Source organism: Hoplias malabaricus, chromosome 14 (assembly GCF_029633855.1).
Source record: "Hoplias malabaricus isolate fHopMal1 chromosome 14, fHopMal1.hap1, whole genome shotgun sequence".
Classification (NCBI taxonomy): domain Eukaryota; kingdom Metazoa; phylum Chordata; class Actinopteri; order Characiformes; family Erythrinidae; genus Hoplias; species Hoplias malabaricus.
Window position 1 is genome coordinate 32,398,297 of NC_089813.1, and position 12,992 is coordinate 32,411,288.

The 12,992-nt window shown below is 39.7% G+C and overlaps 1 protein-coding gene across 1 annotated transcript; it reads left to right on the forward strand.

Moving 5' to 3' along the window:
* Positions 1-3,942: 3,942 nt before the first annotated feature.
* On the forward strand, positions 3,943-10,241 carry scrt2 (scratch family zinc finger 2). The gene is made up of 2 exons (XM_066644814.1): positions 3,943-4,123; positions 8,941-10,241. Exons 1-2 carry the CDS (start codon positions 3,943-3,945, stop codon positions 9,726-9,728), a joined length of 969 nt encoding a protein of 322 aa, XP_066500911.1. The 3' UTR covers positions 9,729-10,241.
* Positions 10,242-12,992: the final 2,751 nt, after the last annotated feature.

A 12,992-nucleotide genomic window follows, 5' to 3' on the forward strand; every position in this document is an offset into this window, starting at 1 on the left:
GGAAGAACAGAGAGAGAGATCTGTAGTTTTTCTTTTAGTTATTGCCATCCTGTCTCTGTTCAAGCAAAGACAAATGCAATGCATCATCAGATTAGTTTGTCAGAGCCTCTAAAGCAGGGACAGATTTAAAGAAGACTGAGCTATGCATAAAAAGAATGACACAGTCCTTCAGCGGAATGTGAAGATATTGTTGTTTCTTGTAGTGACAGTTTTATTGGGACTATATGCTATGAGCCTATGAGTTTTATTGAGACTATACGCTCATAACCACTAGTCCATGGCGAAATTGAGCTAGAATCACAACATCTACATAGATGAATCAGCTCTGCTCGAATTCAGCATTAAGTCTCTGTCTTCAGTGCCTTTGTTTTTGAGATACGAAGTGGCACCTCTTCTCCGCTGTATCTTTCCACACACTGCAGTCACAGTATCTTCATCATATCCGTCACTTTTGATTTGCCAAGGGTCTTCGCCTCTCTCCATGCGCCTCTGTTTGCCTTTATGCGTGAGTGGTGACTGATTCCACAGATTGATGAGCCACTTGTGTCGGAGCGGGGCACTTTGGCAGATTGACGTCAGTGCTGTCTCACTCGTCTAAGAAGCCAATCAGGGCTTGTTAGGGCCCATTAGGGCGAGACGGACCTCAGACCCTTTTTTCACGTACAGTGTAGGTCGAAACTGTTATTTCATAACAGTCATTAGTTATGCTTATGCACATGTTTTACAGAGTACAGCACTGTGGTCTAGAAGGTTGGGACACCTGTTGGGTTCTAAACATGTTCATAGTTTCAGCAGAATCTTCTGTCTCCTCTGAGCTGAGTGGAGGAGCTCAGGTGCTTGTGTCTGATATGATCATTAAGCACTCCACTCTGGCATATCCAGGTCAGCAGTCATTTTCTGCTGCTTCTCTGACATTCTGCTGAGTCTTAAAGCCTATACACTGCTTCTGTAAGATGGTAAAGATCTTATTCTTAAAGACAGTGAACACATTCTTCAAGGGGAAAAATGGCAAAAACATAATATTACGATATTTGAAGATATTCTTAAAAAAATGCATAATTATGTACATCATTATAAGGCTGTGTGACATCAACATAAACCTTAGCAGATATTTTTTAAGGCTTATTCCAAAAAGTGTTAGTTGTCATGAGACTGGCTGAGGTGAAATTACATTAAAATGAATGCTTGAGGGTATAAGCTATTATAAAAGTTTATGTAGAATTAAGGGATGTCAAAGTTAACAGATTAATAATGCACTAACATGGAGTTTTAACAGCAGTCATTTTTTAATTATCTCTTAATGCCATTAATGCATTTTCATAATTTGTTCCTGTGAAGACACAGAGTCTGTGCTAAAGCTACTGGAGACCACCCCCCAAGTGGAACCAGCAGACCTCTGTGTAAAAAGCATGCAGGGTGCGCAAGAGACTAGAATCTGCTGTAAACAAACCCATGAGGAATCGTTTATCCCGAGCCACATTAAATATAGGTAGTAATAAACAGGCACATCTTGTGTCCATTAGTATTGCAGTGAACTATAACGGTAAATTAAGAAATATTTTCTCTAAAGAATAGTTTTGTAAACTGCTAAATATAACGGCTCACAGCTCCACTCTGAAACTAAAGAAATCATTTAGATAAAGCTCATTTTGTCCAGCCTTATATATCCAACTAAATGCACTGATATTAACCAGGAATGCATGTATACATTAGTGTTAACTACCAACAAATACGATACTTGAGATTAATCACACAACATACCTAGCAGACGTGTGTCAGTTGTCAGCAAAGATGTCTTCAGGCCTTCAATAGCCTTATACCGGTCTTAGTTTATTTGCTCCGTAAACTTTTGGCATGTATATGGGCTTTTACCTTTTTATTAGAAAACTTCAACATTAAAACCTCAGCAACTCTACTGTGGCTGACACACTCATAACAAAACAACACCTGCTAGCATGCCATAACAAAGTCAGTTACACTGCTGTGCTGAGAATGGTCCACCACCTAAATAATGTCTGGTCAGCGGTGGTCCAATGGTGGTCTGTCCTTTGATGGATGAGGTAGAGGGGGATGGCAAATTGTGCTGCAACAGATGGGCTATAATTGTAAACCTTCAAATGCACCTGGATGGGAGGTGTTTCTGAAAAAAATGGCAGAGTGTAAATGACATAAATTAAATAGATTACACTAAGACTGTAATTTAGTAATTAGGTGTTTAAGATACAGCACTTTGATGTCTTTAGTTCTTATCTGCTGACCTATGAACTGCAAACAAACAACCCCATTTCACTAGTCAGTTTTGTGCATAATCATTACATATTTAATAGTTGCAGCTTTTATTAGGAGGTAAATTCCTAGTTTTTTCCTTTTAAATTACAAAATGCTATTATACCTCAAATATAGACTGTTCCATTTAGTAAAATAGACCACACAGATTTTGAACCATTGATGCATTTTCCCTTTGGGCGAATTATCAGAAGGCTGAATAGACACTTAAAAATCATATGCAACATTTCCATGTGAATTTAATCTGAGATCCCACCCTTCCAACTCCGATGGCAAATTCCTCTCACATTAGCATATGTAGGGTCTAATTTTACATGCTGTCAGGACGATAAAGATTAAAATTAATTAATTCTGTAATTAATTGGCTACGCATAGTAGGGCAGACATCTTGAGGGCACGGTAGGGTAGAGGGAAGCAGGGATAGAGTATGTAAGTGGAGGGTTTGGAGAGTTTGTAGCAGTGACATGTTACTGATACAGCTAGTGAGTGCATTCTGAGGACAGCAGTGTTTAAGGAAATGGTTATCATTCTTTCTCTCTCTCCATGTGTGTGTGTGTGAGTACAGATCGTGTGGGTAGGCTTGGCTGCTCTGTGGGAGATATGTCAGGGTATTCTGAGGATACGGTGATGTTGAGAAGGAGGAGGAGGCTGTAGGAGGCAGCAAGACGATGCACAGCTTGTAAGAAGTGGCCGAACATAAACTGTGTCACTTCATTGGAAAACAATAGAGGACAGGACACAGAGCCCCCTCCTTCTCAGCCACATGGCTTTATTGTCTGCCTCCTCTCTCTCTCTCTCTCTCTCTCTCTCTCTCTCTCTCTCTCTCTCTCTCTCTCTCCCCTCCCAGCCAAGTGAATGAGTAGGGGGTGAAAAAGGGGGAGTTTCAGAGGGGGGTCTCTGTCTTGTGTGTCCCCCCCCCCTCGTCTGCGTGTGTGAATGCACAGACGGTTCAGTAGTAATTTGATGTGTGTCCCAGGGGACATTTGATGGATTAAAGCTAAGCAGCTCCATTGCTGTGTACCACCTGATCTCTCTCCCACTGCTGCCCCATATAAGCCTGCCTGACTGCTGATCTCAGCTAGTCTCTCTCAGTCTCTCTCTCTCTGTCTCCCTCTCTCTCTCTCTTTCTCTCTCTCTCCCTTTCTCTCACTCTGTCTCTTCTCTTTCTTTCTCTGCTTTTCTTTTTCTTTTACCTAGCGGCCCCCACTGCAGCCCGGGAGCTATCCAGTGCTGAACGAGATTCTTTTTCTTTCTTTTTTTTCTTCTTTCCCTAACACCAGGCAGAGAGAGTGTGAGTGTGTGCATGTGCGTGCAATTCGTACAGTAGCGCGCGCACACACAGCATCGCATCATCCGTCGCCTCTCCTCCTCTCGCCTTGCTCACCATCTCCTTTATCTTTCCATTTCTCTTTCTTTCTTTTTCATTTTTCTTTTTTTCTTTTGCTGGGAGGTCAGGTTTTCATAAGAAATAACATACGGATTTAAGCTCCAGTTGCTGCTGTTTCTTCTTCTTCTTCTTCTTTTTTTTTTTTTTTTTTTTTTTTTGATTTTCCTCCAGGAAATTATTTTATTGTCATTTCTTAAATTATCATTTTCTGTTCGACGCCCATGCGTAGTGCTTCTTGCGCTCGTGTGTTTGCTGACCGTGCGTGAATCATGCCCCGCTCCTTTTTGGTGAAGAAGATCAAGCTGGATGATTTCTCCTCGTCTCCTGTGGTGGCATCTAACCATCATCATCATCACCATCATCATCAGCAGCACCTGGACGACGCCTTCACTTTCACCCGCTCCATCACAGACTCAGTGACCAGCTTGGGTGTCCGACTCAGCGAGAATGGTGAGTGTGCACATGCTGCATGTCCGTCTGTCTATCGCTTTATGCAACTGCACAGTCCATACCCTCACACTCCAAAACACAAGTCTCTGGTCTATTAAAATCAGGGTAATATATCTGGAGATATCATGGCAAAACCAGGACTGCTGTACATTTTTTTTATATTTTTTTTATATATTATTATACCACTAGCAGGAGAATTATCACCAGATGTTCCGTAAAGCTTGGTGTTTTGTTGTTGTTTCAGGATCCTAAATAATCCTTTAACCCCCTTCGCTTCATCCCCTTTTTTCTCCTCCTGTCTCCTCCCCATTCATTCCCCCATGGCCTCACACTTTTGTGTGTTTTTGACTCGAGTGATGTACGCACACAATCCAGGTCACAGGGAAGCGATGAGCTTATGTAAATAAGGCCATGCGACAGGGGCTGATAGTGGGCTTGTTTCGCATCTGCAGCTAATGCTAGGAGGCTTAGGCTCTCTTTATGGATGGACTCCTCTGGCTGTGAGAACCAGTGGCTACCGTTTGGACTGAAAGACTCCTGAGGCATGATGGGATGATGTGTTTGTCCTTAGCTCATAATGCCCTTGAGTTTCTGCCACAGTCCAGTACAACCCCCTCCCAACATGCACATTATCTCTTCTCCTCTCACTCTCCCTCTCCTCCCCCATCCTTCTTTCTAGCACAACTCCCTCTCTATCTCTCCCTTTCTTTCTCTCTGTCCTCCGTTGCAACATATGAAACCAAGCGGGGGGCAGGATTTCAGTCAGCGACACCACAGGATACATTCAAGTACAGTACACAACAACAGAGGAGAGGGGGCGGAAGAATATTATAGAGAAGGAGAAATAGGAGAACGCGTGGAGCACTACTGAATATATGATGGTGCCCAGTGTATAATCTAAATATGCAGTGCACAGTGACACAAAAGGACAAATGCACTGACACAAAAGGACAAATAGCATCACAGCTGAATAGGCTAGATCCATCCGCACATGCTAAGCAGCAGTTAGAGGGGCTTCCTGTGCTCCCTGAGCCCTAAACACACACAAACATACACACAATCAGTCACTCTCTCTCTCTTTAGGCAGATTTGGGCAGCAGATGTCTGCTCCCCTCTGTTGTGTTGTGATGTTTTTAGAGATAAGCTGATAGAGAGATTTAGAGGAGGCAGGAGAGAGAGAAAAGGAGAGATGGATAAAGGAAGTACAGCTTAAAAGAAATACCTGCTTTCTCCACCTGTTGCACTTGTTATTATTATTTTTTTTATTTTTTTTTGTGGGTAACAAAATGGATTGGCTGATTACATTGTTGCATGACTACACTGTTAAATACGCTGACTAAACTGCAGTGAATTACACTGGAACAACGAACTGTAACTTCATTCCCAAAAAATAAATATGTTTAAATAGATCTAATGTGTAATGTTAAAAAAAAAAACAGAACAAAACATGAGACTGGACACTGCTTACTCTCAGTACATGCCACCTTTTTTTGCTCTCAGTCTCAATAATGACTGCTGCGTCAGCACTATTGCACAGCTCCGCGAGCTCAGCGGAAACAAAGGAGGCAGCACAAGCAGCTCCATCAAAAACCTGCTTCCATCTCTGAGAAATGGAAAGGCAGAGGTGAGGCTATGGAAGAAAGACAGGAGAGCAAAGAGGATGTTTCTGGAATTTAGTAAGATATTACAAAGATATTACAGAGTGAAATACAGTTATAACATCTCCCTCGGGGTTGTAGTGCTTTTAAAGTATTCTGCCCACTTTTTATGAAAATGAAAAAATACTCGTCTAATGTCTGAATTTAAAAGGAATATTACACTTAATTCTGACTATTAAATACATGTCAGTAGAAAATGTATATGGATTTTGATTTTATTGTCATAATCTGGCCAACATTATATCGCAGTTTGATTTTAAAAAGTAAACATTTTGTCCTGTTGCTGATAAGTGAATAAAGTGTCACTCTTTTATTCCCTCTGGAGAGTAGGCGAGTGTAACAGTTTAGAGTCTGACGCCCCACCCTCGGCATGTGTGATAGAGCCAGAATGTGTTGCATGAGCCTGGGATCAACAGGAACTTGTGGAATGCTCTACTGTTGCTTACTCTATTATCAGAAACACTCAGAACATGCTCAGTATTTTTCAAATGTTCGTTTCTTCTATTAAAAATGTTGTTTTCTGGGCTGTAATGGATAAATAATAAAGGATCCTAATAAATAAGTTCAGTTACACTATTTTTAAAAATTATAAATAGATATAAAATAAATTCATTTAAATTCTGTGCATTTTTATTAAAATTTTTATAGCAAGTATTCTAGTTTATTATCTTTCTTTAAATGTTTTTAGAAATCTGACAAACAGTGAAAAGCAATGATGTATAGAAATGCATCAACTCCTAATACATTCAAATGTATATTTGTGTGTGTATGTGTGTGTGCTTGGAGTAGTGAAATGGTCCTGCTTCATAAGTTCTATTCTTTATCAGGCTGTGAATGGGAATAAAAACTGTGGGTGAATACTGAGATGTGGCATTAGTAATATTTTACAGCGTTAAAATGAGTCTTACTGTCTCATTCAATGGTGTGTTTGAACTAAGGCTGATTAATGAATTACTATTTTAAATGTCTGAGCAAAGTGATTAGCAGAACCAAACAACTGGTAATAAATAGCCTGGATGCAGCAGAACCAAAGGATTTCTAGGTTGTGTTTGTGGTCATCTTTCATTGTTCCTCTGCGGACAGCAGAATGAGAATTGCTCTCCATGTGAGGACCTACTGGAGTGGAGAGCATTAAGAGCGCTTTAACTGCTTGGCTAATGACCCACAGCCCCCGCCCCCCAAGGTCCTTCAGCAAGCTTACCGCAGCAAAACGAGTTGTTTTCCTTGGTGCCCATGTTACAAGAAGCCCCTCCTATTGGCAGACTGGTTGTGACTATGAGCAAGTACTCAAGTCTTTGTGCATGGGGCAGGATATTATTCTCCAATCCCAGTGCTGAAGGCAAAGTACTAACCAATCCCAGCACAGGGGGTGATGGGGCTTGTCTAAAGTGTCTCTCCCTTGCTTACTGGTGTATTGTTTTACAGCAGATAGGCTATTGATCAGCGGCCAAAAAAAAAACTTTGAATCTCATTAAAAAAGCAGTCAATACTTAATTTGCTGCGCTTGCTGCGTTCAGGGTCTTGGGATGGCTTTCCCTCTACATTCAGACTCTACCTTCCATTCACATTTAGTGGAACAGATGATTTCTCACCTAGTTTTTAACAAACAGCCTACAGCCATTATGTTAAAAAGCTTCAGAAGAGCAGCTGTTCTACTTGATTTTTTTCTCCCTCTATCCCTCTCGCCCTCCCTGTCTTTGTGTCTCTTTATGTATTCCAAGAGGTCAGTATTGAATGGATTCAAAATTGGTAATAGGGCTGAAAAGGGTTGCTTGATACATGAAATGTTTTTGCTCTGAAAGTACTGGCTTTTTTCATTAGCTTCACAATGTAAATGCTTAAGTAACGTTTCTGGTTTTATTGTAATTATTATCAGTTATAAGGGTGCTATACTGTGCTATAAGCTACAGTATAACCTGAACTTCAACCCTGTTTGCTTCTGCCAGTATAATGAAGAGAAAAAGAAAGCTAATACCGTACAGGAATTCAGAACTTGACAAAGGCATGCACACCACACACACAGAGATGCACGCTCTTACCTACAGATGCCCTGTGGTAATCTTATCAAAGAAAGAAAGGGACAAAATCAATCAGATTACTTCATTGGAGAGAGAGAGAGAGGACACACAAAACAGAAGTAGCAGGGGGTCTCTGAGCTCCCAATACTGTTAGTCTACTTAATTAGCCATTATCTCTGTGTTAAAACCCTCTGGGTCACACACCCACTTTCTCTCTCTCTCCCTCTCTCTCTCTCTCCCTCTCTCACTCACACACACACAGCATGACAGCATGTTAAGACACCTTGACTGAAGGAGATGCCTTAGAGCATTCATCTGTTAACACTGAGATGTCTTACCATTCAGTAATGAAAGTACAGATTGCCCAAACTTTACATACTTCTATATCTTAAGGTCATTCAGACAATTTGCTCTGTACTCCATGAAGTTAGTGAATAAAGAGCCTTAGCATGTCACCAAGAACATTTTTAAGGGGTTAATCTTGTGTGGGACAGTGATGTTACTGTAGTAGAAGCGTTACAATGATATAATTTACTGACTTAAAGAGTTAAAAACATTCAGAACTCTTTTATTTAACACAGCACTACAATAAACAATTCAAGTGAAGGAATGTTAATAAATCCTTTCCAATTTATGTTGGATACGTTAGCAGAATAACTCCAGTGTTAGTTTAAGCATAGAATAACAGTTTTTTTAAAATGCCATTTAATATTGTGTTGTTTCTGATGTGTTAGTATTTCAAGTTTGTCTAACATGCATTAAGCAGATAATCCTTTCTCTCAGACTTAAATAAACTTACATTCTTAAGTACCATAACTGAGTTATCAATTTAATGTGAGGATAGTTGGCCATTTTGACAACAGGTGGCTTAATCACAATACAAACAAAATTAGTACCACACTATAGACATTTTAACTGCTTAGAAAAAAAAGGAATGGCTCCAATGACCAGCCAAGATGTGCTTGAATGATGTTCAAAATTTGCTTCTTTAGTTTGGTACTGAATCCATGATCTAAACATGAATAAAAATATCAAGAGTTATTCATATCTACAGGGTTCACAAATACATCCTGAAAACTTCAACTATTAAGTAATTATTGAATTTACTCTGACTTTGTCTGTGTCTTTTCCTTCCACGCAGGCTACATTCAGGACTACATCAGTCCTTCAACTTACCAGAGTGAGAAGAAGCTGGAGCTTAAACTGGCCTCAGCTGTGTCTGACCCTCTGTATGCTCCGGTCAGCAGTGGTGGTGAGGAGTATTGTGAGCCAGACCTGGAGCATCCCGACAGTCCTCAGTCTGGTCTGACGGCTCGTGGCTACTACAGCGGGGAGGGCGAGAGTCTGAGCGATGGCTACATCACTGCAGAAGGTTTCTATATCTCGGATGGGCGCTCACGGAGAAGAGGCGAAGCTAAGGACCCACGGAAGAATGGAGTGGTTGCCAAGGAGTCCAGTGGCGGAAACCCGCGACACACATGCAATGAGTGTGGCAAGACATACGCCACATCCTCCAACCTGAGTCGCCACAAACAGACGCACCGCAGCCTGGACAGCAAGATGGCGCGCAAATGCCCCACCTGCAACAAGGTGTACGTGTCCATGCCGGCATTGGCCATGCACATCTTGACGCATGACCTCAAGCACAAATGCAACGTGTGCAGCAAAGCCTTCAGCCGGCCATGGCTGCTGCAGGGACACATGCGCTCACACACAGGTGAGAAGCCATTTGCCTGCGCACACTGCGGCAAAGCTTTCGCAGACCGCTCCAACTTGCGTGCTCACATGCAGACGCACTCAGCCTTCAAGCACTACCGCTGCAAGCGCTGCGACAAGACATTCGCCCTCAAGTCCTACCTGAACAAGCACTACGAGTCGGCGTGCTTCAAGGGCTCTGGTGACGAGGACGAGTCAGGCTCTGAAAACTGATGGAAGATGAATCAGAATCTTGATAACAACTTCATAACAGTTTGTCAACATGTCAGGAGACAGAATATTGTTTATCAACAGACGATTTCGTCATTCTACCCCAGAAGCCCTTCGCTGACCCCTTTATCCAAACACACAAACATACACACTAAAATATGCATTGGGTTTACTTGATTGAAATGTATACATCATGCGCAAATATCATGCCTTATGCTCATTGTAATTGGTATTGGCAGTGGTGATGACTACTAGAGAGGAAGCTAGGCCTAAACTCACCTCTGTGATAATACTCTTTTCTGCTAGTGCCCTTATAGAATTCTAATTCGGCTATTTTAGTGCCAAGTAATGCCATAAAATAACATAATGATTATTTAGACTGTTCTAGATGGACACTGGTAAGTTTGTAAACAACAGTCCATTATACACTGAAAGCCTGTAAATGACACATATAGCCTATATTTAGCAATATTACTATTTGTACATTTTTATCATTTCTAAAACATATTTTCTTAACTGGTGTTCACAGTCAATAATGTACCATTTAAAAAAAACAAATGAAAAAAAAAAAAAACATGATTCACTGATTTCTCAGTCCCATCCTAATTATGCTGGTGCTTAGGTTCTGAAATCCTACCTAAAGGACTGCCTCATTTAAACATTTCTGGCCAAAATCAAGTTAACAGAAAGGCTACCATTTTGATATAATGTATTTAATAATTGTGGAATTGATGTAAATATTTTAATCAAGTGAATTCAATGCTTATTATATTTAGTGTAGAAAAGAATATAAGAAACTTCATCTTTTCCCTTCCATTACAAAATTCCTTTAATAATTCGCAAACACGAGAGATGGCATGGGGAAGGACAATAAATCCATTCTCCTTTTCTGATGAAAGGACAGAAAATGTTTATTCTCTCTATTCAGTTCCAAAAGTCCTTCACTAACCCCTTCTTCTTGGCATAATTACATACACACATTCACACACAAATAAATGCGCCTTCCCCCCTTCCTTTTTTTAGAAAGCAATATTTTCGCTGAGATTAACTTTGGGAAAAACAAGTAAAATAATAATGATCAGACAATAATGAATAGATGCTGGATTTTTTTCTTCACTATAATTGTTAATTGTCCACAGATACACATCAACGTACTTTAATACTCTCTCTCTCTCTCTCTCTCTCTCTCTCTCTCTCTCTCTCTCTTCTCGCTCTCACACACACACACACACTTATTATGAGGCCTGGCATGTGAATTTTTATCAATGACTATAATAATATTAATAATGATAGTAATAATATTTAGATTCCTGATATTTTATAGCAAACCATATGAAAATGAAAAAAAAAATGGACAACAGTGTTCCTTATACTTTTTTTTTTTAGAAACAAATGAACAAAAAAATGACCTCATGTATTTTTATGCTGCTTTTTTTGTTGTGCTAAGAGTTGAATTTTTTTGCAACTGCCAATTTCAACTTTTATGACAATGTCAACAATGAGAATATTTGCAAAAAATAGAAGAATGGCCACTGAAAAGGTGATTTTATTTCTTTTTAACGTCACTCTAATATTGTGTTATTTTTATATTGCAAGTCCAAATTCTAGCGGTTAATTTAATGTCAATTTTTTTTGTTGTTGTTTTGTGCCCGTTATTCCCTGATAACTTGTCTAAAAGCAATCTTTCAGAGGACTTAGTTAAGGTCCTGCTGTGTTTCACATTGTTTTCACAAGGAGCTACGCCAAAACAAGTTTGAAGGACTAAAGATAAATATGGCAGACTTAACTCAAAGACTTTACTGGTTTAAAACCTGTTGCTCTGATTTCAGTCCTGTTTGACAGGATGCAATATCTCAGTATATGAAACGCTCTCTCAATAATACAAGGACTCTAATGAGGACATTTAGCCGAATTCAAAGAAGAGTGATGCAACTAAAGCAATCTCAAACGACGATACAGGTCTTCCTCTGCCAGTTTGGCTAAAAGCAGACTCTTCAAGTGTTCCGTCCATCTGGAGATACTTCCCCCAACTTCCTGTCCAACGATTACCTCACCCAGAGGCAGGTATGACCTCTGAGCCCCTCCATCTCCAAGTCACCCTATCCATTCTTCATCACCGCCAATACAGCAACCCTCTCTTTCCATCTCAGTATTGTTTTTTATTTATATATTTATTCATGTACTATTTATACTTTTATTTAAGTATGTATTATTTTTGTCTTATTTATTTAATTATTTATTTATTTATTTAATTTATTCATCTGTGTATTTTGAATACTCAATACCACCACTGACCTTGTAAAATGCTGCTCTTAAAAGAAAAAAATGTTTATATGCATGATAAAACTGTAGAAAAAGTCCATAGGACTTTTAGCGTTTTTGAAGAGGAACAATGTACAGAATTGGAGACGTCTGAATGCCGATGGTTACTTTGTTTCACAGGCAATAATTCTTCCTTGGCATGGCAATGGACTTGTATAATCATAGCTGTCCTGTCTGCAGATCACTTAGGGCAATAAATGAAACCGCCTGAACACAAAAAACACCAAGTCACTCTCCATCTTGTTGTCGTCATTTTAATTTGGGAGAAATTAGCTTTGGGTTGGGGAAGATTATCTTTAACAATCCTTAAAAAGCCCATAATGAACATTGTCAGTAATCATAGAAGTTACTTTATGTTCATAAGACATTATTCATTTCATGTCCATTGTTTGAACGGTTTATCATTTTACTTACAATATAACGATCAACACTTACTGAGGCCGGTCAGTAAAATACATATTACTGTCTTTTATTAGGAATGTCATCCAGGTATAAGAAAGATCTGTGTGTTTCAACACAGTCCGGTGGGTTTATGGTCAATCTATAACTCACAGTCAGTGACTTAAGAATGACTCCAATGGGAAGTTAATTTAGTGCCTGCACGTTAGATTCTGGTTTAAAGGCAATGTTAACTGTTTAAATAAAAAAAACACTTTTTATTATATTCTGAGGACATTCACTCACATTTGCTAGCTCTCCAGTCTGTCCGCATGTTCAAAATCAGATTAATGTGTTTGTAAATGGGTTAAAAAAAAGGTCTTGGTCCAGTATGCTAGGCTTTCTTTCTCTCCGCTCACAGTAGGAAACTGGCATGTTGGAGGTTTTTAGACAGCAAAGAATCCACCAGACTCTGAAAAGCATGAACAGAGATGAGGATAGTGGTCTATTTCTGCTTCATAGGTGTGTAATATTGACTTATTTTTGGTGTAGATGGACCTGAGTCTA

Coding starts and splice junctions, on each gene's coding strand:
- scrt2 (XM_066644814.1), top strand. CDS start 3,943: ATGCCCCGCTCCTTTTTGGTGAAGAAGATCAAGCTGGATGATTTCTCC. Junction 4,124..8,940: donor TGTCCGACTCAGCGAGAATG/GTGAGTGTGCAC, acceptor CCTTCCACGCAG/GCTACATTCAGGACTACATC.